Source organism: Mycteria americana, chromosome 21, assembly GCF_035582795.1.
Source record: "Mycteria americana isolate JAX WOST 10 ecotype Jacksonville Zoo and Gardens chromosome 21, USCA_MyAme_1.0, whole genome shotgun sequence".
NCBI lineage: Eukaryota > Metazoa > Chordata > Aves > Ciconiiformes > Ciconiidae > Mycteria > Mycteria americana.
Genome location: NC_134385.1, coordinates 5,248,078 through 5,272,716, shown reverse-complemented (window position 1 = coordinate 5,272,716; position 24,639 = coordinate 5,248,078). Strand labels below are relative to the sequence as shown.

The 24,639-nt window shown below is 48.5% G+C and overlaps 1 protein-coding gene across 1 annotated transcript; it reads left to right on the top strand.

Moving 5' to 3' along the window:
* The first annotated feature begins 502 nt into the window (after window positions 1–502).
* Window positions 503–22,828, top strand: YTHDF2 (YTH N6-methyladenosine RNA binding protein F2). Its single transcript, XM_075522266.1, has 5 exons — window positions 503–791; window positions 1,092–1,116; window positions 1,534–1,613; window positions 5,879–7,465; window positions 21,884–22,828. The coding sequence occupies exons 1-5, from the start codon at window positions 765–767 to the stop codon at window positions 21,905–21,907; spliced, it is 1,743 nt and encodes a 580-aa protein (XP_075378381.1). The 5' UTR covers window positions 503–764; the 3' UTR covers window positions 21,908–22,828.
* Window positions 22,829–24,639: the final 1,811 nt, after the last annotated feature.

Below are 24,639 nucleotides of genomic sequence, written 5' to 3'. Positions count from 1 at the left end.
TCCTTTTGGGGACACACACCCCCCCCCCCAATTCGGGCTCACAGCAGGTCCTTCCCTGCCCGAGCTGCGCCCCTCTCTTGGTCGGGAAAGGGGCAGGGGCTGGGCAGGCTGCGCTCCCCGCTCGCATCTACTCCCGGCCCCTCGGGCGTCGGGCTTGGCCCCCAGGGAGCCCCTTGACGGGGGGGTCCCGGCGGGCCGTGACGGGCCCTGGTCGCCCCACGCCCTGGGGGGCCGGGCCCTGAGCACGGGGACGGTGGGAGCTCAGATCTCGGGGTGCGGCGGAGCAGAGCTGGGGGGCTCAGCCGGGCCGCGGATTTGCCTTTTTTTTCTGGAAAAGCGGGGCTGGGCAGCGGGGGCGCCTGGCCCTTTAAGAACGCCGCCCCCCCCCTCCCCCCACGCCTGCGCTCCCGCGCCCGGCCGCGAGGGGGCGCTGATCCCGTCGGTCCTCCGCCGGCCCGTCATGCACCGCGCTCCCCCCCCCCGCTCCCCCCCCCCCCCGCCATTGTGCCTGGGAGCGCGGCGCGCGCGCGGTGCCGCGTGACGCCCGGGGAGCGCGTGTGGGCGCGAGGCGGCGGGCCTGGGCCATAGACGCGGGCCGGAAGGAGAGGCGAGGGGGTGGCTAGAGCGTCGCCCCAGCCAGGCAGCCGCCGCGGGCGAGTCGGAGTCCGCCAGGCAGCCGCGCCGCGCCCGCGCCCGGACAAAGCCGCCGCCGCCGCCCGCTGCCCCGCCCCACCCCGCCCCGCCAGCAGCCCCGCCGCGGAGCCATGTCGGCCAGCAGCCTCCTGGAGCAGGTAGGAGTCCCGCCGCCACCGCCCGGCCTTCCCCCTCGCGGCGCCGGGCCTGGCTCGCTAGGCGAGGCCGCGGCTCGGGGCCTAGCGGCGGGGGCGCGGGCCGGGCCAGGGCGGGCGGCGGCCGCGGCCTTTCCCCCCCCCACCACCTCAGGGCCGCGCCTCCATTGTGCCGCGGCGCGGCCCGGCCTCCCCCCGCCAGGCCGGGCCGTGCCTCGCCGGGCTCCCCGCCCGCGCCGGGCCGCTTCGCCCCCCTGACTCACCGCTCTCCCTCTCTCTTTCCATGCCGCGCCGCCGCGCCAGAGACCCAAGGGCCAAGGCAACAAAGGTGAGAGCCCGGGGGCGGCGGGGAGGGCTGGAAATGGGGGATCCTGCGGCGGAGCGGGGATCCCGCGGGGAAGTTGCGCCTTTGGGGAGCGTGTCCGCGGGGGAGGGACGGGGAGGATCGTCTCCGAAATTTGCCGGGCACATCCTCGGGTCTCTGTGCCTTCCCGCAGCGGAGTGGCTGGGAGAAAACCGAACCGGGAGCTGCGAAGCCCGCCGTCGTTTCTGGGGCTGGGGAAAGTTTGCAGTTAAGAGAGCGTTTGCGCGGTGGTGAAGCGCCTTTCCGCTCTGTGTTGGGCTGAGCGCGGTGTGTTATAACTAGCGGGGGGTAGGTATATCGTAAGGTCTGTCTCTAAATAAGTTGGTAAGTGTTCGAGTTTATCGGCAGAGTTCTTTCTAACGCTCTAAATCTTCTCCTCAGTGCAAAACGGATCTGTTCATCAGAAGGATGGGTTAAATGATGATGACTTTGAACCCTACTTGAGTCCCCAGGCCCGGCCGGTGAGTAAGAGTACCTGCTAACGGAGGGGACCTGCTAACAGCCCGGGGGCTTCCTGCTGCTCTTTAGCAAAGGCGAATTTGGCATCCTTGCGTTTCCCTATCTCTACTTACTGTGTTTGGATGTTTGCCGGCTTTCTTATCATAAGACGCTCTTCTATACGTGCCTTTCTCCAGGCCAAAAACACTAAAACCCATGAGGTTGTGGTGGGTGAGGTATAAAGGTTTTAGCAACTTTTTGGGGATGTAAGGGCTTCCTACAGTTGGTGTTCAGCTCATTTTTTTCAGCGTGGCTGTCTTGAAGTTACCATTTCTGCTCTTTCAGTTTTACTGTTATGACCTTGTTTCCTTGCTGGTTTCTGGTTCTTTTCGCCGTTCGAGGAGACACGCTGTATTGCGTTGTGAAATTGCTTCACACGATGCAGTTATGCTCTGAGGGCTTTTGGAGGATACTATCAATGTTCTTATCTCCCTGCCAAGTAAACTGAAAATGCGTGTCATGGGGTTTTCTCTATTTTTCACTAAAAAAACCCCCACGGAACATATATGTGATAAAGGCTGTTAGGACTTTCTGAGAACTTTAGTTACAAGTCGAGCTGGAGAGCTTGTGATCAGCTCCTGGAAGTCAGACTTCCAGATACTTTTCCTCTTAACTTTCTATTTAAGATTAGCTCTGCTGTTAGCTGGTTTTTGTTTGTTTTTCTTAATGAGTGGTAGGAGAGTGACACATAACAGATGGAGTTCAGCTGATTAGATGGTGCAAGTAAGCATTATAGATAAACATCTGTAGTAGCACTGGAGCAGTTAGTTCATTCTCTTGGCTCCTCTTTCCTCTCCAGTTGTGATTAGCTGTTCTGGTTTTCTCTTTCTGTATTTTTTCGATCGTTTTTACTCGTTGGTGTATTTTTTTCGGAGAAGCGATGCATGTTTTATTGGAACACAAGAACAGGTTTCTGTCTCAGTTACATATTCAACAAGTATTTTCCTAGTTTGTGCTAAAGATATGAGGCTAAAAAAAATCTTCTTTAAGGTCCTGTCAGCTGTTCATAATCTTCAGAATTCAGCCTGTCCATTAAGATAACTTACTGCATTCAGCTCCCTAAAAAGTTACAAGCTTAAATTTGACCTGCATAGGGCGAGAGAGTGTGATTACTTTCTCAAGTCTTGAATAAAACTAGCTACTTTCCTAGTAGCTATCATTTAATGGTGGGTTTTTTCTATCCCAGAAATTAACACCACCGATTTCCAGCTTCCTTTTGAATGTGGAAGTATTTCCTGCAAAGTGTAGTTTTATTTACATCTCCTAAAGAGAATGGTTCCTATAACGCTATAGAAGCAACATGATATTTTACCTGATTTTGCATGTTTGGTGAAGAACTTCTGAATATTTAGTTTCTTTTTGTGTGTGTCACACTGGTAAAAATACTTTTTAAAAACAAGGAAGTGATTGGAGCGTGCCCCAGGAGGTGGAGCAGAGCGGTTGCTTTAGAAATTCAGCAGGAGTGAGGTAAAACCGCCGTGTTAACTTTGAATGAAACCTTAGGGTGACTTTATCTCAGTTTCTCTCCATGCTGAGTTGCTTGTCAGCTCTCATCCGTGTTTTGATACTCAATACAGTAGAAAACAAAACCCTAGGGTTCAGTCTGGAGGGGACCGTGGCTCTGCTGAGCCGACCAGCCAGATTCAAAAACACAAAGGTATCGAAGTGTGCACCTCTTTTCTGAAGATGGGAAAGGGTGTTACAGATAAGGCTCTGAAAAATGAATTAAATGCAGCCCACTGCTGCAGGGTAATGCGAGTGGTTTCTGAAATTGCTTTCTGAGCTCTCCACACAAGCACTGGGTAACAAGTCATAAGGTTTCATGTCTCTTCATTCAGGAGCTCCTGTTGCAGGTGTGACTGTTACTAGCTTGTCAGCCTAGTAAATTAGGTTACCATGTATTTTAAAGCTCAGGTACACAGTAAGTGATTCTTCAACAGTTTAAAAAACAAAAGCTCAACAGCAACAATAAGTAAGCTTAAACCCTGGTTCTAGTCTTGAGGTGAAGAGGAATAGTGAATTTGAGGAAATAGCTGTAACAAAAAGTCTTAGTCATTGGAGAGAATTAAAAGCCAGTGAAGTTTTATTTGCATACTAATCAGTAACTGTGTCAGTTGTGCGAGTGCAGGGTAGCGGAGCGAGGTGGCGTGTTTGATAGCGAAGCGTAGTTCTAGACATTCGGGTAGTGAACAGCAGTGGGCCTGTCTTAAATCTGCTTTGAGCTGGCAGTGCTCAACTGTTGTTTAACTCCTGTGCTCCCTCCTTACTACGTGAGTATAGCTGGTGAATACTCTACAGGTAATAGCTTAATACAGACTAGGTTAAAGTATCTCATGAAGTTAAACATATAACGGCATGTAAGAAAATGTTTTGAGGTGACAAGGGGACAGGTTTTCACCTGGCAGCGATGTGCTTCACGCGCTTTGAGGGAGAAGCCTGCAGAGAGGAAAGTGCTGCTCTGCCTGCTGGGCTCAGGTTTTAGGTATGGGCCAGCATGTTTATGTTCCATTAAAGCTAATTTCCAGGACACTATATTGTAACTCTTATAATTGGGGGGTTATCTTTTGAAGAGACTTTGCTGGTTCAAAATAATAATATTTTTAAGTTCCTTCGTTTGGCTTACAAATTAGTCAGTGTCAGTATTCGTGCTTTGGGACAGATTGAGCCCTGAAGGTTGTTCATTGGTTTGGGTTTAGCAGGACTGAGTTCCTCAATTAGTAAAACTGTACCCTGGATAAGAGTTAGTTTTGTTACTAATTTGCTTTTGGGACCACTTCTTTGGGAAAATGGAAAGGCTGGAGAGAATGTCTCTGAGTTTTCATGCATCCACACCGTGAAGTGCCACAGAAAGCTTTTTAGTGTTTTACACAACGAAGCAAACCTTGTCTCTGAACACATTATGTTAAATAATTCCTATCCATTTTTGTAAAGTTGGGGCTGGGTTAGCCCCAAACCTGTTGCTTTCCTTTAACTCAGGGAAAGGTGGAGAGGCAAACCAGCTATTTCTGGAGGGTGCCAGAGCCATCTTGAGAGCCTCCGTAGATTTCAGTATGGCATGAAGTCCTTTGGGAGCTGCACTTGGCACGTGAAAACATGATTCAACGAAAAATGGAGTAGAGCCTGCTGCAAGCCAAGCTTTTAAATGGGAACTGAACCTGACTTTGATCTCATCTGCATTGGGTTGGCATGTAAGCGGCTGTATAGCACGAGGCTGTCTGCACACAGGTTCAAATTACTGGATGATAATGTCCATTAGCGTGGCTTTAACCGCTCCCCGGAGGGAGCATTGGTTTGAATGCAAAATGACAGATGTTTTTCATGTAAGCAAATCTTGGTGATGTCTGAGAGTTCCCTAATTGTAAAATTAGGCATTTGTTTTTGTAACCTAAAGGCTACTTGGATGTTAAAAGGGAGACCAAGGCACGGAGCAGCTTTTTTTCCTCTCTGAATTTGAAGCCTGCTTTCTTGTGCTGCTGCTGTCACTGTGCTGTAAAAGGCTCCTGTTGAAACCCTATTGATTTTCAGGTATTTTTTAGTATGTGCCCGCAGCACTGGAGCAGTTTGTGTTTTGAGGATGAGGCTTTAAATCCCTGTTCATTTGCAAGTTCTTGGAACATTCTGAGCTCTGAAACTAAGTTGTAGGGATAAAGCTGTTGTCATGGGTAATAAGTTTAAGGGAGGGACTAAAGAAGACAATTAGGGACGTTTGTGATTTTGGCAGTGTGCTTCCACTGGACCTTTTTCCTCCATATTCCACTTCTCTCCGAGTCCTTTCCCCAACCCCCCCCCTCAAACAGCAAAATTAAGGCACATACATACGTTACCCAGGCAAGAAAAGCCCTCTTTGGTAGTAGCTACAAAAAGTAGAAGATAATATTTGGATGCTAGGTAAGATACTGTTTTTGTATCCTGAGCAGGATATCTGGGGCAGTCTGGTGTCCAGTCCCACATCATCCATCAGGAAGACAGTGCGCTCCCATTTGAGCACGGGAAGCTTGCTAAGCCTTTGTGTTTAATCTTTCTGGCAATGAAACAGTTTTTAGAGCACTTCTAACAAAGGAGGTGTTTCAAGGCCAGGCCTGTTTATCTGCCCAGCCCTAAGGTAGGGAGGGGTGGGGCAGGGGAACTCTAAGATGGCTTTTATTCCTGGTGCCTTGAAATGTGTTCAACTCATTCTAACTATTCAGTGCTTATTTTCTGTTTTGTTGTTTTTTGGGTTTTTTTTCAGAATAATGCATACACTGCAATGTCCGATTCCTACTTACCGAACTACTACAGTCCCTCCATTGGATTCTCCTACTCCTTAGGCGAAGCTGCCTGGTCTACGGGGGGTGACCCACCCATGCCCTACCTAACCTCCTACGGACAGCTGAGCAACGGGGAGCCTCACTTTCTCCCAGATGCGATGTTCGGGCAGCCAGGGGCCCTTGGCAGCACTCCATTTCTCGGGCAGCACGGCTTTAACTTCTTTCCAAGTGGGATTGACTTTTCAGCTTGGGGGAATAACAGTTCTCAGGGACAATCCACTCAAAGCTCTGGCTATAGTAGCAATTACGCCTATGCCCCTAGCTCGCTGGGTGGAGCGATGATTGACGGGCAGTCTGCCTTTGCTAATGAGACTCTGAACAAGGCTCCTGGCATGAACACCATCGACCAAGGGATGGCAGCCCTGAAGCTGGGCAGCACAGACGTTGCAAGCAGCGTTCCGAAAGTCGTTGGTTCGGCTGTCGGTAGCGGATCCATTACTAGTAATATCGTGGCATCTAACAGTTTGCCTCCAGCTACTATCGCTCCTCCAAAGCCGACCTCCTGGGCTGACATCGCTAGCAAACCGGCTAAGCAGCAGCCCAAGCTGAAGACCAAGAATGGCATTGCGGGTTCGAGTCTTCCACCGCCTCCGATAAAACATAACATGGATATTGGAACTTGGGATAACAAAGGGCCGGTGGCAAAAGCCCCGTCGCAGGCTTTAGTTCAGAATATTGGTCAGCAGCCAGCCCAGGTGTCCCCCCAGCCTGTGGGTCAGCAGATCAATAACAGCCCACCGGTGGCACAGGCTTCAAGTGGGCAGCAGCCCCAGCCGCTGCCCCCACCGCCGCCGCAGCCGGCCCAGCTGCCCGTGCCGCAGCAGGCGGCTCAGCCCACCCGCTGGGTTGCCCCTCGTAATCGCGGCAACGGGTTCGGTCAAAACGGAGTGGACGGTAACGGAGTGGGACAGTCTCAGGCCAGTTCTGGTTCTGCTCCTTCGGAGCCGCACCCGGTCTTGGAGAAGTTGAGATCCATCAACAACTACAACCCCAAGGATTTTGACTGGAACCCAAAACATGGCCGGGTTTTCATCATTAAGAGTTACTCTGAGGACGATATCCACCGTTCCATTAAATATAACATCTGGTGCAGTACAGAGCATGGCAACAAGAGACTGGATGCCGCCTATCGCTCCATGAACGGGAAGGGCCCCGTTTACTTACTGTTCAGTGTCAACGGTAGTGGTCACTTCTGCGGAGTAGCAGAAATGAAATCTGCTGTGGACTATAACACGTGTGCGGGTGTGTGGTCCCAGGACAAGTGGAAGGGACGTTTTGATGTCAGGTGGATTTTTGTGAAGGACGTTCCCAACAGCCAGCTGCGGCACATCCGCCTAGAGAACAACGAGAATAAACCAGTGACCAACTCCAGGGACACTCAGGAGGTGCCTCTGGAAAAGGCTAAGCAGGTGTTGAAAATCATTGCCACCTACAAGCACACCACCTCCATCTTTGATGACTTCTCACACTATGAGAAACGCCAAGAGGAGGAGGAAAATGTTAAAAAGGTAACTTGTTTGTCTGTCTCGGTGAAGTCCTGTGGGGCAGGAGATGGAGGAGGGCTGCCTTGTGCTGGACTAAACCCAGGGCCTGAACGCGTGGGCTTGTGAGCAAGCTTGGTGGGCATCAGGCTGCTTTTTGGCTAGCTGTGTGCTCGCATGTGGAACCTGCTACCCAAATGGCAGCCCCTGTTCAGGGTGGCGATGGGTGCCAGCCCCCCAGCAGAGCAGTGCAAGGAGGCTTGCCCAGGCCCCGCCTGCAGTCGACTGCCCTTCGGGTGCTCTAAATCTCAGCCTTCCCTGAGTACTGTATTCTAAACAAAATTTATTTCTGTGCTATTGTCAGCTCCTGCATCGGAACAGTGTAAAGTAGGAGATCAGTGGGGGGTTTGGGGAGTTGTTAGAAAACAGAGCTGGGTCTTTGAATGGCCGCCTAATCCACCCCCTACCCAAAGTGGGGTCAGCATGACAGATGTTTCCCACCACTTGTAAAACCTTCAATAATGGCAGTTCCTGTCCCTCCCCAGGCAATCTATTCCTACGCTTAATTATCCTTCCTGTTAGAAGGCTTTGTCTAATGCCCAGCCCAAATCTCCCTTGCTGCAATTTAAGTCTGTGACTACTTGTCCTCTCTCCGGTGGACGTGGAGCGGGTCATTCTGTTCCTCTTGGCAGCGAGCTCGGCTGTGTTTGAAGCCGGCGGGCTGTCGCCTGCGTGGGCACTGCCCAGCAGCGTGGCACGTGAGCCATGCTCGCTGCCTGCCTGCGGCTGCGCTGGCTTGCTGCTTGGGTCTGTCGGCTCGAAGCCTGCTGTCATCATTGATTCGTTAACGAGAGGATTGCTGATAGAAAATTCTGCCCAAAATTCAGTGACCAGTGGGCCTTGAATCTTACCTGGGTACAGCTGTGTTAGTCACCTGTGGCTGACCTTCCCCACAATAGGGGTCTTGCTTATATTTGATCAAAACAGTAATTACAAATTAACATTAGCACAGCTTTCTGGTCATTTGCCAAGTTTTCTGATGATCTCTTTAGTTTCAGCAATGGGGAATTTTCCACCCAACAGTTCTTCAACTGAATCAGGAGCTGCAACTGTTCACCATGACAGTGAATGCAGTTTTTAATTTTTTCTTTTTCTATATTTTACTTGGAGCATTGTCTGTATAAATGGCATCACCCATACACAAAGGCGGTCACGTTTTGCAACTGATACCCTAGCACTTAACACTGCTTGAAGACAATCTGTAAGGGAGGAATACATTGCAAGGGGTGGAGGTGTACACTTCATTTTTGTGAGAACCTGAATATTTTGTGTGACTTCGCATCCTAAAATTGTTCCGCTTGGTATCCAGCCTGTACTGAAGTGGTGATTTCTCTTTTACTAACTGTGGTTTTGAATGCAATCAGAAATCTAGTCTGTGCAGGACATCTTAGGAAGTGGGACTTCTCATATGCTCCAGATCTGACTTTGGGGAGCAACAGTTTGCAGTGCGAGAGGGGCAGACCTTGGCACAGTGGGAGAATGCAGGGGAGGGGAGAAGTGCTGTCGGAGGGCAGGTGGGGGTTGGATGGATGAGAAGAGTTAATACTGGGTAAATGTAGGCGGGTAGCAAGTGGAAAGAAGAGCAGCAGAGTGGGGAAGGCTGGGGGAAAGGTGGACAGCCCAACGGTCTCTTCTGCTGGCAGGCTGCTGTGTTTGCAAGTTGCTTGTAATGTCTGAAAATCGGTTAAGGTATTAAAAATGTGGCTGAGCAATTTTCTTAAAACTGTAAACCATCTTTACTCACCTTTTCAATTGCGTTTTGAAGTCTCCTCCCCTGCTTGCTTCAATTTCTTTGGGACGTGCAAGCGTATGAGGGTCAGAAGCAGAAAGGGTCGACGTTCAGTGCGCCAGCGCCTCCTCCCTAGTGATGTTTGAGTTGCAGTGTGGTACTCCAGTGCAGAAGCGGTCGAGTAGGAAAACATTTATTCTTTGAAAGGGAACTTAGTCATATGTCTCTGGAATTCATAGGCAAGGATGGAGTCTTGTAGATAGTTGGTGTTTGCGTTTTACCATTGACTCACTCTTTGTTGCATGCTCAGGGCCCCTGCCCTGTCACATCCGGCACGGAGGAAGTGACTTGGTCTTTCTTTCAGCAACAGTTTGACCTCCTTGATTGCTCGCTGACGCAGCCTTGAAGATGGTTGAGGTTTCTGTAACTTGCTCTTTCATGGTTTCGTTGAGAAGCAGTCATTTTGCCTCAAGGAGGGGTTGGTTTTTTTTTTTCCCCTGGAGTGAATGCTGATGGTTACCCTGGGACTGTGGGTGGCAAAAAAACCCAAGCCATGCTATGTCTGCCTTGAAGCATCTCAGGTAAGCACTTGGATTAAAAAATATATCAGAAACCAGAGTTGAGGCACTGGAAAGTTAAAACACTGCTCTGGCAGCAGCCGGTGGTGCAGCTCCCTGCCCGCAGCTCCCTGCCTGTGGTCTGTCAAGCTGCTTTTGTGTCCCGTTGCTACCAGCTCTTTGTCTCTGCCACCAGTCTTTGGATGGCTGTGATATGTTAATGTTCTGCATTCCTGTTCCTTGAAGCTTAAATGTCTCAAGGTTTGGCTTCTCTCGCAAGCTACTATTGTTTCACTTGGCTTCAACTCGCCTAAACCTTTGTCTGATTTGCAGTTTGATTCCTGCTTGCTACCTGAGCAGGTGGATGACCTCTTGTGAAAACCTGGGAACTCTTGAATATTCTTTTATACTTGTCACTGTTAGAGTCACTTCTTCAGAATTCCCTAAAATAGTTCCCAGAAATCACATGAAAAATGCTTTGGTTAGTGTTCATGCTCTTCCCTTTGGCTGGTGAAAGAGGGAAGATGGTTTGGTGTTGAAAACACTGAAATCATGCTCTTGCTTGTCCTTTTCTGTCGCCTGTGCCCATCTTGTCCTCAGAGACTGATCTCCATTTCTTTCGAGTGTCTTGCTTTGCTCTACTAATTCAGTTTTTTACAAGGTTTGGATGTTCTCCTGACCCAAAATGATGAAGCTGACTCCCAGGGCAATCTTACCTGAAGCAGGTTAGGACTTCTTGAAACCCATAACAGCTGCTTTCGTGGTAGAGCGTGTCACCAAATTCCTCCCTGTAAGAACCCTTTTATCTTTGTTCAAAAAACCAAAACAACAACAACAAAAATCCCTAGCCCATAGTAATACACTTGTGTTTCTAAGAATGTTCGGTGATCTTAGTGTAAAGATCATAGTGATCTGCTTGCATGTGAGAAGTGAACAGCTTGTGTGTTCTGGAAGAGCAATGAATGTCAGCTCTCAGAGAAGTTTATTTTGGTTCTTTCTCCCATTGCCCAGGGTTGGGGTACTTGGCTACTGGCAGGATATCCCATGAAAACCAGTCCTGTCCCTTCCAGGGCCAGAGTGCTCCGTTGTCAGGTTTGCAGTTGACAAGAGACGTTTTGTGTTGGGACTTTGGTGGGTGTTGAGTCAGGATGAGCTGTGCAGGATGGGGGGGGAGTTTGTGGGTTTTTCATGCTGAGGTATACCAGCCTCAAAACCGAAAGGTGTGATTTGCCAGGCTGGAGCTATTATTTCCAGAACTGTGGTGCTTTGTGTCTCAGCTGACGCTGTCTGCTGGTTAAAGGAGTATTAGTAGTGGCAAGTGTCACTGCCCCCCTTGGAAGATATGATTTAAGGGAAAACTAAGTGGTGTTATATGAGCCTATTTGAAACAAGCAGATTTTTTCACAGTTGCTGTAAAAAATAAATGCTTTCTGATGTATTCTTCAAAGCTCTTTTTTTCTTCCTAATTTGTAATCTCAGAGAGGAGGAGAGAGCATGTTTCCTATAGGGTGGGGTAGCACTTTTCTCCTGCTGTTACCATCATCCTGGCTAGTGCTGCATTTGCTTTGGTTTTACCATATCCAACAGGACAGTCTTTCTGACTGTAAGATTTGGTGCCTGGATATTGCATATCCAGGCAAAACCAACTGTTTTCTATGAGAGCAAGGGAACACGGCTTGCACTCACGCAGTTCCTTTCATCCCATGATCCCAAGGCTATGTGCTCTTTCTGCTCCAAATCCCGGCCATAGTAAAGTTAATTGATTGATGCACCAGGACAGAATTTCCTTGCTGCGAATACCCTCCGCTGTTCAGCAACACACACGGTTGCTCTCAGTTTATTTCCAGGCCTTTTAAATCCCGTGCGTGTGTGTCTGTGCTGGTATATTTGCCCAGCAATAGAGAAAACAAACCATACTGCTTATTCTAGTAGTTTGGTACTGGCTGTTTGACATAAGGAGTGCCTTGTTCTTACGATATCTTTAAGCCAGCGCTACAAAGCACTTAAGGCATTCTCGCATATTTTTGGTTGTGTTCTAGCTTTGTTTAAAGGCAGGAGAAAACTGGAAGGGAAGGCTTAGATCTGGCTGGTGCTCTAATCCTTGTTTATTGCTGTAAGATGGGGGACTTTGTTTCCCCATCTGTAAAACGGGAGCAGCTGGGAGCCATTTCACTGCAAGCAAAGTGGAAGTTGAGCAGTGGAAGAGCAAGCCTGTTGCACTTGCCTTATAGCCCTGCCTCTCGCTGTTAATATCTTGTTACCGGTCTTTAAAATTTTAATATATTATGTTAATATTATAAAATAATAAAATATAATGTTATAAAATACAGTGTTTAAAGTTGACTTGTTGAAGTCAATTCAAGGAGCTGTCGATATGCACTGTTTAAGGTTGTTTCTCGAGGACTGGTAACAGGATTCGGAGCTGTTCTTCGCCAGCGGCAGTGCGGGCCGTACACGACGAGGAGGTTGTGCACCTCTTGCAGGTACGGCCTTGAGCAGGGGGAGTTTCTCACATCCTGCTCCTGTGAACTTGTTCCCAACTCACTTTTTGCCTGTTTGGTGTGGGCAAGGCTTCTTGCTCCCTCCCATCCAGGTTATCTTCACCTTGGCTGTGTGATTTCAGCTGCCAGTTGCAGAATATCCCGAACTGATCGTTCTTATAAATATGTTAATTGCATTCATTATGAACATAACTAATGATGTCAAATGAATGTCTTAAATTTAAAAAAAAAAAAAAAGACTTTGTTCTTCCTTCAGCAGTTGAGTTGAAATTGCATGTGTGTGGCTGGCAAATTCCCTAGAAACAGCGTGGAGGGTTTGGTATGCGAGAAGGGAGTGTGTAAGATGTCAGCAGCGGTGGCTTCTTTTTTTTCCTTCCCTCTTTCCTTCCCCCAGGAGCTCTGGGTAACTTGCTGACACTGAGGTTAATAGCTACTGACGCAGGCGTTGTGTTTTGGGTTATTTTATTAACAGCTACTTCTCCCGAAAAAGTAGTTTTCCGTAGCAGATAAGTATTTGCCAGCTGTTTTGTTCAGTGAAAGCACCAGGGCATGGTCCTGTTCAGTTCCCTGGATTTTCTATCTGGTGCAGGAGTGCAGTGGGTCACAAGACATTGCTGAAAGCTGATTAGGATCCCAAGAAAACTGCTGAAGTACATTGATACGTGAGCCTTGTATAGATGCAATACATCAAGAATAGCTTCATGTGCAACGTTCCTCACTTGCTCTTAACGAAAATACAATTCTGTAACAGTTTGCTGTCTGAAAGAAGTCACTTTCTTCTTTTCTGTCTCCTGTAAAGTGTTATGTGACAGGTATTCATTTAGGAAGCTTATTTTTCTGCACTGTGTGATCATTTTTGCTGCAGTTATTAGAGCCCTCTCGTTTTCCTGGATGTTCTTGTTTGTACCTGGTAGTAATTATACTATCTTACGGCTTTGTGAGTTAATAAACCAATTCTTGAGTGGTGCAAAACACTGGACGCTTTCCAGCTAGCGCAGTGCCACCCTGCTTTTACTGTAGCAAAGTTACCCAGGGAAGTCTCCGTTAACAAGGATTGTCATTATCCGAGCTGATGACTGGGATAGAGAGTTGATTGTAGCTCCTTCCAGTGACTAGCTGCCCAGTATGAGGCTTTTTAATTGTGTATAAGTCATGTATAAGAGTGCATCTGAGCAGTTAATAATAAAGCATTTGGATTTTGTAAGCCATTCTGCAGCAAGAACTTGGAAATGAAGACTACATTTCTGGTTCCTTATCATTAGAACCTTTTTTTAATAAAAAGACAATGCTGAACTTTTTTTTTTTTTTGTGGTTAACTGCAGAGCTATTTCTTGTAATGTAATACTAGTTTAGAAGACTTAGATAAAATCTACCTAGTACTGTCTTTTTGTTTCTAATCTTGGGGAGAAAAGAAACCACGCTATTTTAGTTTCCTTCCCGATGTGTGGCTGTAGACATGGGGAAGGCTCTGCTCTCTCAGCTCTGTTATTTGTAATTTGATGCCATCTCCTGTAAAATGACTTTTTTTTTTCCTCTGAAATTGAGAGAATTTCCCATCATCATCTGCAAATCTTTTAAGAAATCATGAAGTCCTGATCATCAACCTTTTGGCTGTTGCAAGCCAGCCTGCTTTGGGGTTCAGCTGATTCGGGTGCCATGTTCTTGATATATTTAAAGGGAAAAAAAAGTTGAAATATAAAACTGTATTCCAGTGAATACTGCTATGTGTTCCCTTTCGAGTGGCGATAAAATGGGGGTACACACAAAGGACTATAGGGAGTGTTGGCTCTTTTACTTGAGCTTGTGAATTCAGCTCTTCATGGTTGACAGAAGTAGGCAAATAGATCTCTTGTCCTTTCATAATACAGAATATTGTGTGTTTTTCTTGTAGCGTGAAGTATTTCTTCTGCCTTATTCGGGATGGAGGCAGTATTTTAGCCTCAAACACAAGAACAACTGCAGTGGGTCAGACCATAAGTCTGTGTAGTCTAATGTTGCACCCCTTCTGGCTGCGAGATCTGCAGATCCGATGAACGCGCAGAGAGACATTGCTCGAGCATCCTTGCTCTCTTTTTCCAAGTAAGAAGCTCCGTGTGCAGCTAGCAATAACATGGTCAAGAGCAAATGCCTGTAAGGACAGCGCAAGCACACATTTATCCATCTCTGAAGGTTTTCCTTGCCTTTAACAATTTGTGGCTCAGGAATTTCTTTGACCCAGAGGGTGTATCTTTGTCTTCAATGGCTCATGATTTCTCTTCTTGTCGAAGATGTTGATGCATTCCTTTAGTGTCCTCAGGATCCTGCGGCAGCAAGTTCTTCAGCTTAATTATGTGTTGTGTAAAGAAACACATCTTTTTGGTTTGCTTTGAGTCTGCCTCATGTGATACTCCCTAGTTCTTGTGCTGGAAGAGGTGGTGAGCTGTTGATTTCAATGTACTCTCTGTGCCTGCTCTGCTTTTACAGTTGTGTCTCTTCCAGGCTCAAGAGCTAGAGCACAGTGGCTCTGCAGCTGAAAACCCTTCTGTCTTTTGCTCGTCCCTGTTGCTCTTCTCTGACTCTTTTCCAGTTCTTCTGCATGCCTACAGAGATGGAGAAGAGCAGAGCTACGTGCTGCTCAGGATAGAGGTGCAGCTTGGGTTTGTGTGAAGGCATAATGATCTGTTCTGAATAATGTTTGCTTTTCTTGATGGTAGGCATTTTCCTGGAGTTACAGATCATAACCCTGAGCTCGTGTTTCTCATTGTTAATGGTCAGTTCGGAGCCTGTCATCTTCGAGTTAGGACAGTGCTTTTTCCCATGTGTCATTTGATTTACCTAAACCAGACAGACCAATTTCACTGTAATGTTCAGCTGCTTTTTCTCACAAAGTCCTCCATTTCTTCACAGTCAGCTGCTATTTTTATTACCCTGAATAGCTTAATATCATCAGTAAACTTTGTCACTTTATTATGCACTCCTTTTTCTAGATCTTTTATGAATATATGGAACCACAAGTTCCAGTGAAGCTCCACAGGTTTTCTCCACACAAGATCATTCAGTCCTTGTGATCATTACACTCGTGTGGTGTGACAGAGGACAGCACAAAGGCATCATTAACTCTACAGCAGTGATGACTTTGAAACATTAAAGTGGGGGTCCTTGCTTTTCTAGAGACTCATGTGGCACTCATTTTCAGGTGCTACTACTTACTGTGTGACCTATGATTTAAGGTAACCAAAGTCATGAAACACACTTCATGTAAACCCAAATGAGAAGGAGCAGTAGTCTGTTACCTGGTGTAGATCAAAACTCTGGTGTGATGCTCAGAGTGAGCCTCTGGTAAATGCAGTTCAACACTATTTGCTTAAACTTTCGCGTTAACTATTGCCATTAATTTTGTCCATGCTATTAAGTTTCTTAACTTCCCTGCTTTGTGAGGATTTCAGTGTGGATGGATAGGTCAAAGCCAAGTGCCCTGCTCCGTAGTGGGGAGATTGAGCTGCCCAAGTGGGAAGTGTTGGCAAACTGGAAAAAGAAACACGGCAAACTTCTTGTCCCTGGTAGCGACGGGGAAGAATAAAAACTCCCTGCTGTAAGACAAGGAGGATTTTATTTTCCATCCTAATGACTTGAAAGGACTTGTGCCATTGTTATTTTGCTTGTGCTCCAAAGCCAGCAAGTCCAGTTCCAGTCCCTAGTGGGAGCCCAGTCATCGTGCTCTGCTTTGCTCTAAATATTTATGTATGTTCTTAGCTTTTTCATCATTCTGTTTCCTGCACGAGTTTTGCTCTGTGGGACAAGGCTCTCTATGGGAGGGCAATTATAAATGGTTTTGGGAATTGGGCTGCTTTATTCATGCAATCAAATGCGATGTTTAAGCGAGAAGAGGTTCATTCTTTGCAATTGGTTGCATCAGTTTTAAAGGTGCCTTGAAAGATGCTAGGGAACAGCAGCGTGCCTGCTGGTATCTGACAGCTAGGACCGCCTTGCTTGTGTAAAACCCACTGCAGGGGGAAAGTCCTGGCGCTCTTCTGTGTCCTTCTTACCCCTAGCCCCAAGCTAGTTGCTCTGACATGGAAATTCAATGTCTGACGTAAAGTGTGTGGCCACTGGGGTGTTTAAGTTCCCTGATGTTAAGGCATGTTTTGGCTTACAGCTGTACCTGAAGAATTGCGTCTTGCTGTTCCTTATTTATTCTCCGTGACTTCATATCCTTCTGACTAAATGTTGAGGTGACTGGCGTGTAGCAATGCCGCGGTGTGCTCTCGTTTCAAGAGGAAACCAGAACTTCCTAACTGCCCAGCCGTGCATGGTCGGTGTGGTGGCAGGGGACACTGGTGCTTCCTGCTGCCTTCTGCATTTTTGGGGGGCAAAGTCTGAATTGCAGGGGCTGACCAGGCACAGTCGCATCCCTGCTTGGCTCATGCTTCTTCAGTGATGCGAGTTTGCCCCTTCTGGGGTTGTGTGGATGTTCAGTTTTGCTCCGTTAGATTTTGATCTCTAAAACAAAAGGTCTTTTCTGCTCTGACAGTCACTTTTATTTGCATATCTCCTGTCTTCATTCTTGGTGGTGAGCTCTGTTACGTGAATGGGAGGTAGGATGAAGACGTCTGACTATAACCAGATCACTGTTATCTGATTTTTATCCCCTTTCCTAGGTGAGGCAGACTAGGGTGTAGCTTTCCTCTGTAACTGATGGCTTTCTAATGCTGACAACAGGAAAATCTCATGTTTGGTTTGTAAAGCCGTTAGGACCTGAGGCTGTTTGTGGAGCAGACGAGCATAATAAGAAAGTGATGCATCGGTCCATCATTTGTGCTGACTGTGACCATGCCTTGAGCTGATCCTGCTGGGAAGGCTGCGCTGGGCACGTCTGAGGCAATGGGCTGCTGTAACTGCTGATTTGTAAGGCAAGTCAGATGTTTGCCTCGGAGACACGGGCACATGGAAATCCCGCTGCGTTTTTTGCCAGGATTATATCCAGTGCGCGATAGGCAGCAGCGTTGGGAGGAGAGTTCAAACAGCAAAACACTGCGTCGTTGCAGCAGATGTCGTGGGCCGAGTTGGGCTGCTGAGCAAGGTGTCTGTGAGCGAGAGTTGCGTGTGTGTGTCTTAAGGCCAGTATTTGGTTGCTGGGCATCTCGGCCCTTTGGGGAATGATACTGGGATAGCGTAGACCAAACTTTCATGAAGCGATCTCCTGCTCTTCCTTTGTGGGCAATTACTGGGCGAGTGATGCCTTTTGCTTGTAGGACCTTCTCAGTTTGAAACTGAGACTGCTTCCTGGCCTGCCTGATGTCTTCAGGCTGCTACACTGTGCTCCAGGTCAGACGGGTCCAAATAAACCGTGGTTTGTATGCTGCACAGCTGGGAGCCGTGCTCTTGGTTCTTCTCCAGGCCCTCCCTTTGATTACAGTCTTCTATTTCCCCATCTGTAGTGTAGCAATGATATCCCTACCTTTGCCGGAGGAGTATTGAGGTTGAACCTTGGTTGTTAATCAAGGTAAGAGCCTCTGAACAAATATGCAGCATTATCACCTATTGTCATCATTTCTCGATACAAACTCTTGAGCCTTTTGTTGTTGTTGGCTCCCCATAGTGTGACTAGATAACGTAATCTCTCATCAGCCTTCTCTACCAGCCCTTTTCCACCAGCTCGTTCAGTTGCTATTATCAGGACCTGGCTGTGACATTGCTGCAGCCCCCCGGGGACAGCAGTGACGTGACTGAAGTGGCTTAAGCGGGATGATTGCAGAGGGCTCCTACTTACACACGCCTGCCTTGTCTGAGCTTGGTGCCTCTAAACACCGCCCGCCCAGAAGCGTGCTTGCAGTGATGTGTGGGTGTCAACAGTTGATTTGAGCAATGGCATGTGTCTTTCTAGTCATCGGCATATCGCTTTGCGCTTCAGCCATTTCGGGGCTGCGGTGCTCCTGCCCCTCCACTTGCTGAGGGGTTTGATAGATGGAGATGAGAGTCTGAGCTGGTGTCGGCTTGCTCCTCCCACGTGGATCAATAAGACGTGGCCCGTGTCTAATGAAAGTGCAGCCAAAGAGAATAAAACATTTTCTGATGGAATCTCTTTGCCCTCCAGGGACTATATGCCAGAGCAAAGCCCAGCGTGTGAGCGCAGATGCTGCTCTGCCTTCTCCTGGGCTGTCCCGTAGCTGGGTGGGCTGTGGGTTACACCATCCCACAGCCCATGATTTCGGAGGAAGATGAGCCAGGAAGGATGAACGTTTGCAACACCGCTGACCTTTGCTATGTGTTCTGGTAGATCTGTTTGCTTTGCTGTGATTTGGGTGCTCTCTTCTAACTCCACAACACCCTGAGGACCAAGATGTGTTCATGGCATGCGCTGCAGTTGAGCTGGCAGATTAGATGGTGTAAAAATCCTTCAGGCCCTGGCTTACCCCCCTTTCCCAGGAGGAGACGCAAGAGAGCAGCTGTGAATCTGCCAGAGAAGAGCAAGAAAAGCAACATTGAAATGAGTGGAGAGTAGAGAGCTGTTCCTTCCCTGCCATCGAGCCCTGGCAGCAGTGCCCTCTGCAGTGCCTGCTCGGCCGGGCAGAGCTCTTGGCTGGCTGCCTCTGCATCTCCTGGGGTGGAGGCTTGGCTGTGCCTAAAGCCTTGTTCTTCATGGAGGGCAGGACAGGACAGCTCGAGGTAGGTGTTGAAGTCAGCCCCTCGAGAGCCCGCAGCGGGTGTGGTTAGATGTCGTGCTGCATTTTTTTGTTACAAACTCCTTAGGATACTGATGGAGGGGAGCGGGTAGTTCTGCGCCAGTATTGGTTGAATAGCAGGAGGTTTTAAACAGAAGACTGCACTGAGAAAAATTGGGCTATAATCCACCCTGAAACTAAGATGTTCACTTCAGGCATGTCTCTGGTCCCCTCTCTAGCTTGGAGACATGGGGACATCTGCTCTAGCCTCTCTTTTGAAGGTGATGCCTTCTGTTCTGGCACACTGGAATTTTGGGTGGGGGTGTCACTTTTGTACCGAGGCTGGGTCCTGGTTCCTGCTCCCTGTGTTAACTATACACTGACCTTAGGAGCAGCTTCACCTTCACAGCAGGGAGGAGAAGTGACTAATCGGGGGTCCATCTGGGCAGCTAATGGGGCGACACAATCAGCAGGACCCTCGGCCACCGTCTGCAGCCGGCCTGGGACACGGGCCCTGGCTGCTGACAGAGAGGGGGGCGATTGGACCTGGCAGCCGGCTTATCCTGTGTCTGCATTTGGGAAGACGGAGGCATTAGCTCCGGCAGTTGCGGCTTCTTCCCGAAGGAATGCGTCACATTGCCATCTGTCCTTGTTTAATGTAACGTGCCGGCTGCTGAGCCAGGCAGCAGAGAAGGAACAGGGCTTGGCACCTTCCTTTTGATTTGTGGCTTTCCCTGCAGCGCTTGTTTTACTTCGTGTTCAAGGCTGGCTTTGCTTCCCACCGTGGTAGGGGGTTTTTTTTGCTGTTGTGCAATGGTGTTTTTTAGCAATGAATAGCACCTGCAACAGATTTGGGCAGACTTACTGGAGAAGAGGAGAGAATTAAGTCGACTTATGTGGGGCAAATATTCTTGAAGAGAACGTGTGCCTTCATCTAATCCCTCTCCCCAGAAGGCAATCTGTGCATGGTATCACATAGGGCTTGCTTTGCCATCCAGCTCGTGCAGAGGAGTTGGAGCTGAAGCCTCCTTGGGTCACCGTGCGCATATGGCTGAGGGGCTGCCAAAGCCTGGGGTATTGTTTTGAGCTGGATGCAAGGCCTCCCTTTTTGGGAAGGTTTCTAAGAATAGATGGCTATACATGCTGTTAGCCCGGGATCGAAGCTTCTCGGAGACGAGCTCTCCCCGGATTTAGCAGTGGTGACAGAGGATGTTGTCTCTTTGAGCAACCCGCATGCTTCTGGCAGAGATTGCGTGTTCCCCCTGCCAGCGAGCTGCCGAGGTGGAAGGGAAGGTGCCTCTGATCACCAGGTTAACGTGGGGCAAGGGGAAATGGGCAGGCAGCTCTGCTGCTGCCCTGCCATCAGAGGACACAGCCACAGACTCACATCCTGAGCTGAAACAACCAGATTTCAGTTCGTCAGAGCCCTGGCAGTGTCCCTTCTCTCTAAGTGACATAAGTTAACACAAGGGGGAACCCACATTGTCTTGCTCTGCAGCAGGCACCTACTGCAGGTGTTGCTTTGCTGTGGAGGCGGGATGGACTCGGCATCTCTCGGGACTGGCTTATGTGGCGATGAACTTGCCGCGCGTGGGAGCTAGAGCCAAAACACCGTAGTGCTCTTCACACAAGAGGCTGCAGGGACTTGCCTGTGCTCGGAGGAGATGCAGTTGAGGTAGGCAGGAGCATCAGCCAAGAGCCCTTTAGCTGTTGACAGGTTTTATTTTTGAGGTGGTGTCATACGATCTGGAAATGGCGCTTTGAACGTGGGCTGGGCTCTTAACCCTTTGGGATAGTCTAGACCCACTTGTGTGCAAAGCTTCTGCGTTTGGGTTTAACAGAGAAGAGACTGTGGCACATGGTGCTTGGCACAGGAGAGGATATGGTAGCCCTTGATGCCTGGGTGTATTTGGGGCTGTGCTGCCCATTCAGCTTGGTGCAAATGTTTGGACAGTGTGTTCCTTCAGTGCTGGAGGAGAGATGTGGATGAACACCGAGGGGGTGGTAGCAGCAGTTGGTGGGAAACCCATGTGAACCTCTTGGTTTTTGAGTGAGATGCCATCAGTAGGTTTCAGAGTTATCAGTGAGGTGTTCTGCTGGTAGCTGTGGGCTATTTTCAGTCCCTGCAGACCGAGGCAGATGTCAGTACTCCCTAGGTTTGAGCTGCAGTCTGCTTGGGTGCTCACATGTGAGCTCAGGTGAAGCCGCAGGGCTGTGCAACACCCAGGGAGCTGGGCTGCCCTGCTCCGGCAGCGGCTGGACGCAGGCAGAGCTGTGCCACAGGCCCTGGCATTCGTTCCTCGCTTCTCCCCCCTTCTCCCCAATGCAGAGGCTCTGCCTGATCCCCACAGCACTCCTGAGTCCTGCTGCCCAAGTCTTCTCCAGCCCAGAGCTCTGCTTTGCTGGTTTCCAGCCTGGCGATGGCTGCGATGTCTCGTGGGTGCTGCGGGTCCGTGCCCAGGAGCTTTGTCACCCCTGCTCCCAGCCCACACTGGCTGCAGCTGCAAACTTCAGCACTGACCTAGACTCACTTTTTTTCCACCAATTCTTCCTTGGTTTGTCCTTCTTGGTTGTTGTTTGGTTGGTTTTTCCTGTTCCTCTTTATGCTGTTAAACCTCTAGCTTGGAGCAGCCTGGTGATGCCTGTCCTGGGGAGAGCCCGTAGCTTTGCTGAAGGACGCTGCCGTGAGCAAGGAGAGAGGAAGGGGAGCGGAGCTGTGGTATCAACAGCCCTCGTAAAGGGGAAACGTGATGAGCTGGTAGACCCAAGCACTGTAATACATCGTCACGTTAGCCCTACGCAGTCACAGTACCTCCTTTGCAAAGAAAAATACTCTTTATCAGACTTTGCTCGCATGGGACAGGCCTCCATCGCAGATCCACATGTCGAAATGCTGCTGTGTGAAAGCGGTGAATAAAATCACTCTTGGCTAACGTGTTCTTCTTTTTCTTTTGCAGGAACGCCAAGGCCGTGTCAAGTAGAAGGCCATTCCTCCCACAGAGACTGCAGCAGAGATTGCATCCCAGCTATCTTTCAGAGAGAGAAAGAAAGAGCAAAAATATCCCGGAGAGAATTAGGACTTTTTTTTCTTAATTTCATTGACTTCAAAAAGACTCTTACAAACTTGCAGTTTAAAAGAAAAAAAAAGTATTGGAATTTCACAAGACATAGGACTTAAAAAAACAAAAACAACAAAAAAAATCCCTTCTAGGTAGAGTATAGGTAAAAACTGTCCCCTTTCTTTTGGCTTTGGTTGTGATTTCAGAGCATACGCTTTGTTTTTTGTCTTTTTACTATGTTTTTTCGGATTTTAAAGTCCGTAAGTGGCATATGCCTTTTTTTTCTCTAATTTTTAAACCCCGCCGCTTCCCTTCCTTCCACCCCCTTGCGCCTCCTTCCCCTGGTTTTGACATTTGCACTTGGAACACCGAGTTGTAACATCCACCACGGAAAGTGGAGTAACTTTTTGTTTTTTTTTTTCTTTCCCGCCCCGGCCTGGAAGAGGAGGAATTCCACAAGGAAGTTGGGGTTTTGGCCTAAGAAGAATTGAACAGAAATTGTCCATGAGGTTGTGTCTTAAAGGTGGTTCATTTTTCTCTGACCCTTTGTTACTCAAAGTCAAGTACTAGGAGTCCTAAGAAATGTTCTGTTCTTGTGCATTATACGGATTTACAGATTAAGCCTGGATTAATTTGATTTTGAAAGCTGAGAACAGTGGTAAAAACTTGTTTTGTTTACAGGAAAATGAATTTTGGGCAAAAAAAAAAAAAAAAGAAATATTGTAAAATGTGTAGTGAATCTGTTTCTTCAGTTTCTTGTTAAGCCAATGAGGAATGGGCGTTGCCTTTCTTTTCACCATTAATCACTTCTCAATAATAAACGTGAGATCCTGTTGAGCATCACTGTTGTCTGCCGCTCCCTTTTCAGCTCTGCCCGCTCCCTGGCGTAGCGAGGACACGCACCTCGTTGTTTCCCCTCTGCGTGGCAACTCGGGGGTTCGCTGCTGTATTAATACCTTAAAATAATGAGCGAAGCGTGGTTTCTCCTTGGGTTTGAAGCAGGGTGCTGTGACCCGTCTCCGGGCATGCCGAGCTCAGTCCTGGCGCAGTACCAGGGTTCGTTCCCAGCACGTTGGGGTTGTTTTCGCTCCTTGAGGTGGGAAGATGGCCGGTGGCCTGGGCTGGCCCCAGGGCGAGGGGCAGCGCCCGGCTGGCCTCGCTGTTCAGGATTCATTCCCTTTTCACAGGTAAGTTGGGGATTATCCAGCTCCTTCCAGGTGTGGATACCACTCGCATCCCAAATGGTCTCCCCTGGGAAAACTGCTCCAGGTCAAGAAATCAAAAATCCAGGTTTTCTTGTTCTGGCAGTTCAGAGGGTCTAAAAGAGGCACAAACAAATCTACTGTCTGAGCCAGTAATGGCGTTTGAATTGCCAATACTTAATGGGTTGTCATCAAGGAAAATTGTGCTATATTGAAAATATATCAATTATTAAATCGCAGTTGGGAAACATCTGGAACCAGCCAGCTGCCGGCTCTGCTCTTCTCACCTTGGGCGGAAAATCAGCCTTGCTGTCCCATCGTCCTGTTCCCGCACTGCGCAGGATAGCAAATACTCACATACCCTATCTGCGCTCACCGGTGTGCTTAATTTTTTTTTTTTTTTTGGACTAATTCTTGCTTCTGAAAAGCAAGGAAACAAAACCCAGCACCAAATAGCTCGGTCTGTGTCAGGTAAGGACCCGGGCTGCTTCCGTGGGGGGGGTTTGGGCTGGTGTTTCTGCAGGTGTCAAAAGCGGTCGTGTGGCCATTTGCACTTTATTGGGATATCTTACTTGTTTTTTCCGGAAGAATTTCTGTCCTCTTAATTCTTTGATAGCTTTGGCCTCTCTGTTTGCTTCCAAGCTGGCCGAAAACCCAAATTCCTTGCTGGTGTCCTCATGCGTTTCCAGAGGAGCGTAAAACCTGCATTGTTTGCAAAGCTGGAGGAAATAAGGGCAGAAAGTTGATTAAAGGCCCAAATTAAACAATTTGTATTTTGAGAGAATCTTAGTTGTGAGTAAAAAGCTGGAGGGAGGGTGGTTCTGCCGTGCCTGGCAGGCGTTTGTGTGCTCGGTTTCACTGTTGGTCAGACCCAGCTTGTTTCCCCTTTTGGTCTTCAAGCCGTGACCCGAGAGAGAGACGTGAGAGGAACAGGAAGATGCGATTTGAAAACCACAATACTTCAGATGCAGGTGTAGTACCTGCAATTATTTTTACATAAGAAAAAAATAACTTTATTCGCAAGTCGTATCCGCGTCCTTTAACCTGGGATGGCCCCGTGCTGCTGTCGTGTGCTGCTGCTTAAATTTCCCTTTGTGTTTAACTGTGAGAGCTAAAATACATTTTTTTTTCTTTTCTTTTAAGACAAAGCAGGTGAATTGCTGGGACGTTGCGCTCCTGACGCTTGTGTTCCCTGCAGGATTTATTCCGCAGCGCCTTTGACCTTGGCATCACTTCCATGGAAACCAGCCACCTCCGGGGCTTGTGTGTGGGGGCAGGAGTTTGGCGTGCCCGGAGACCTGAAACAGCCCCATTTCATCCCAAACTGAAGCGAGGAGAGAAAAATAGGTAGTTTTGTACATCGTTGGCTGGATTGCGCTCCTCCTTTGCTTTTTAGGAGACCTGTGGAGCTTCCGGAGGGGAGCGGAAAGGATAACACCAAAACAGGGCACG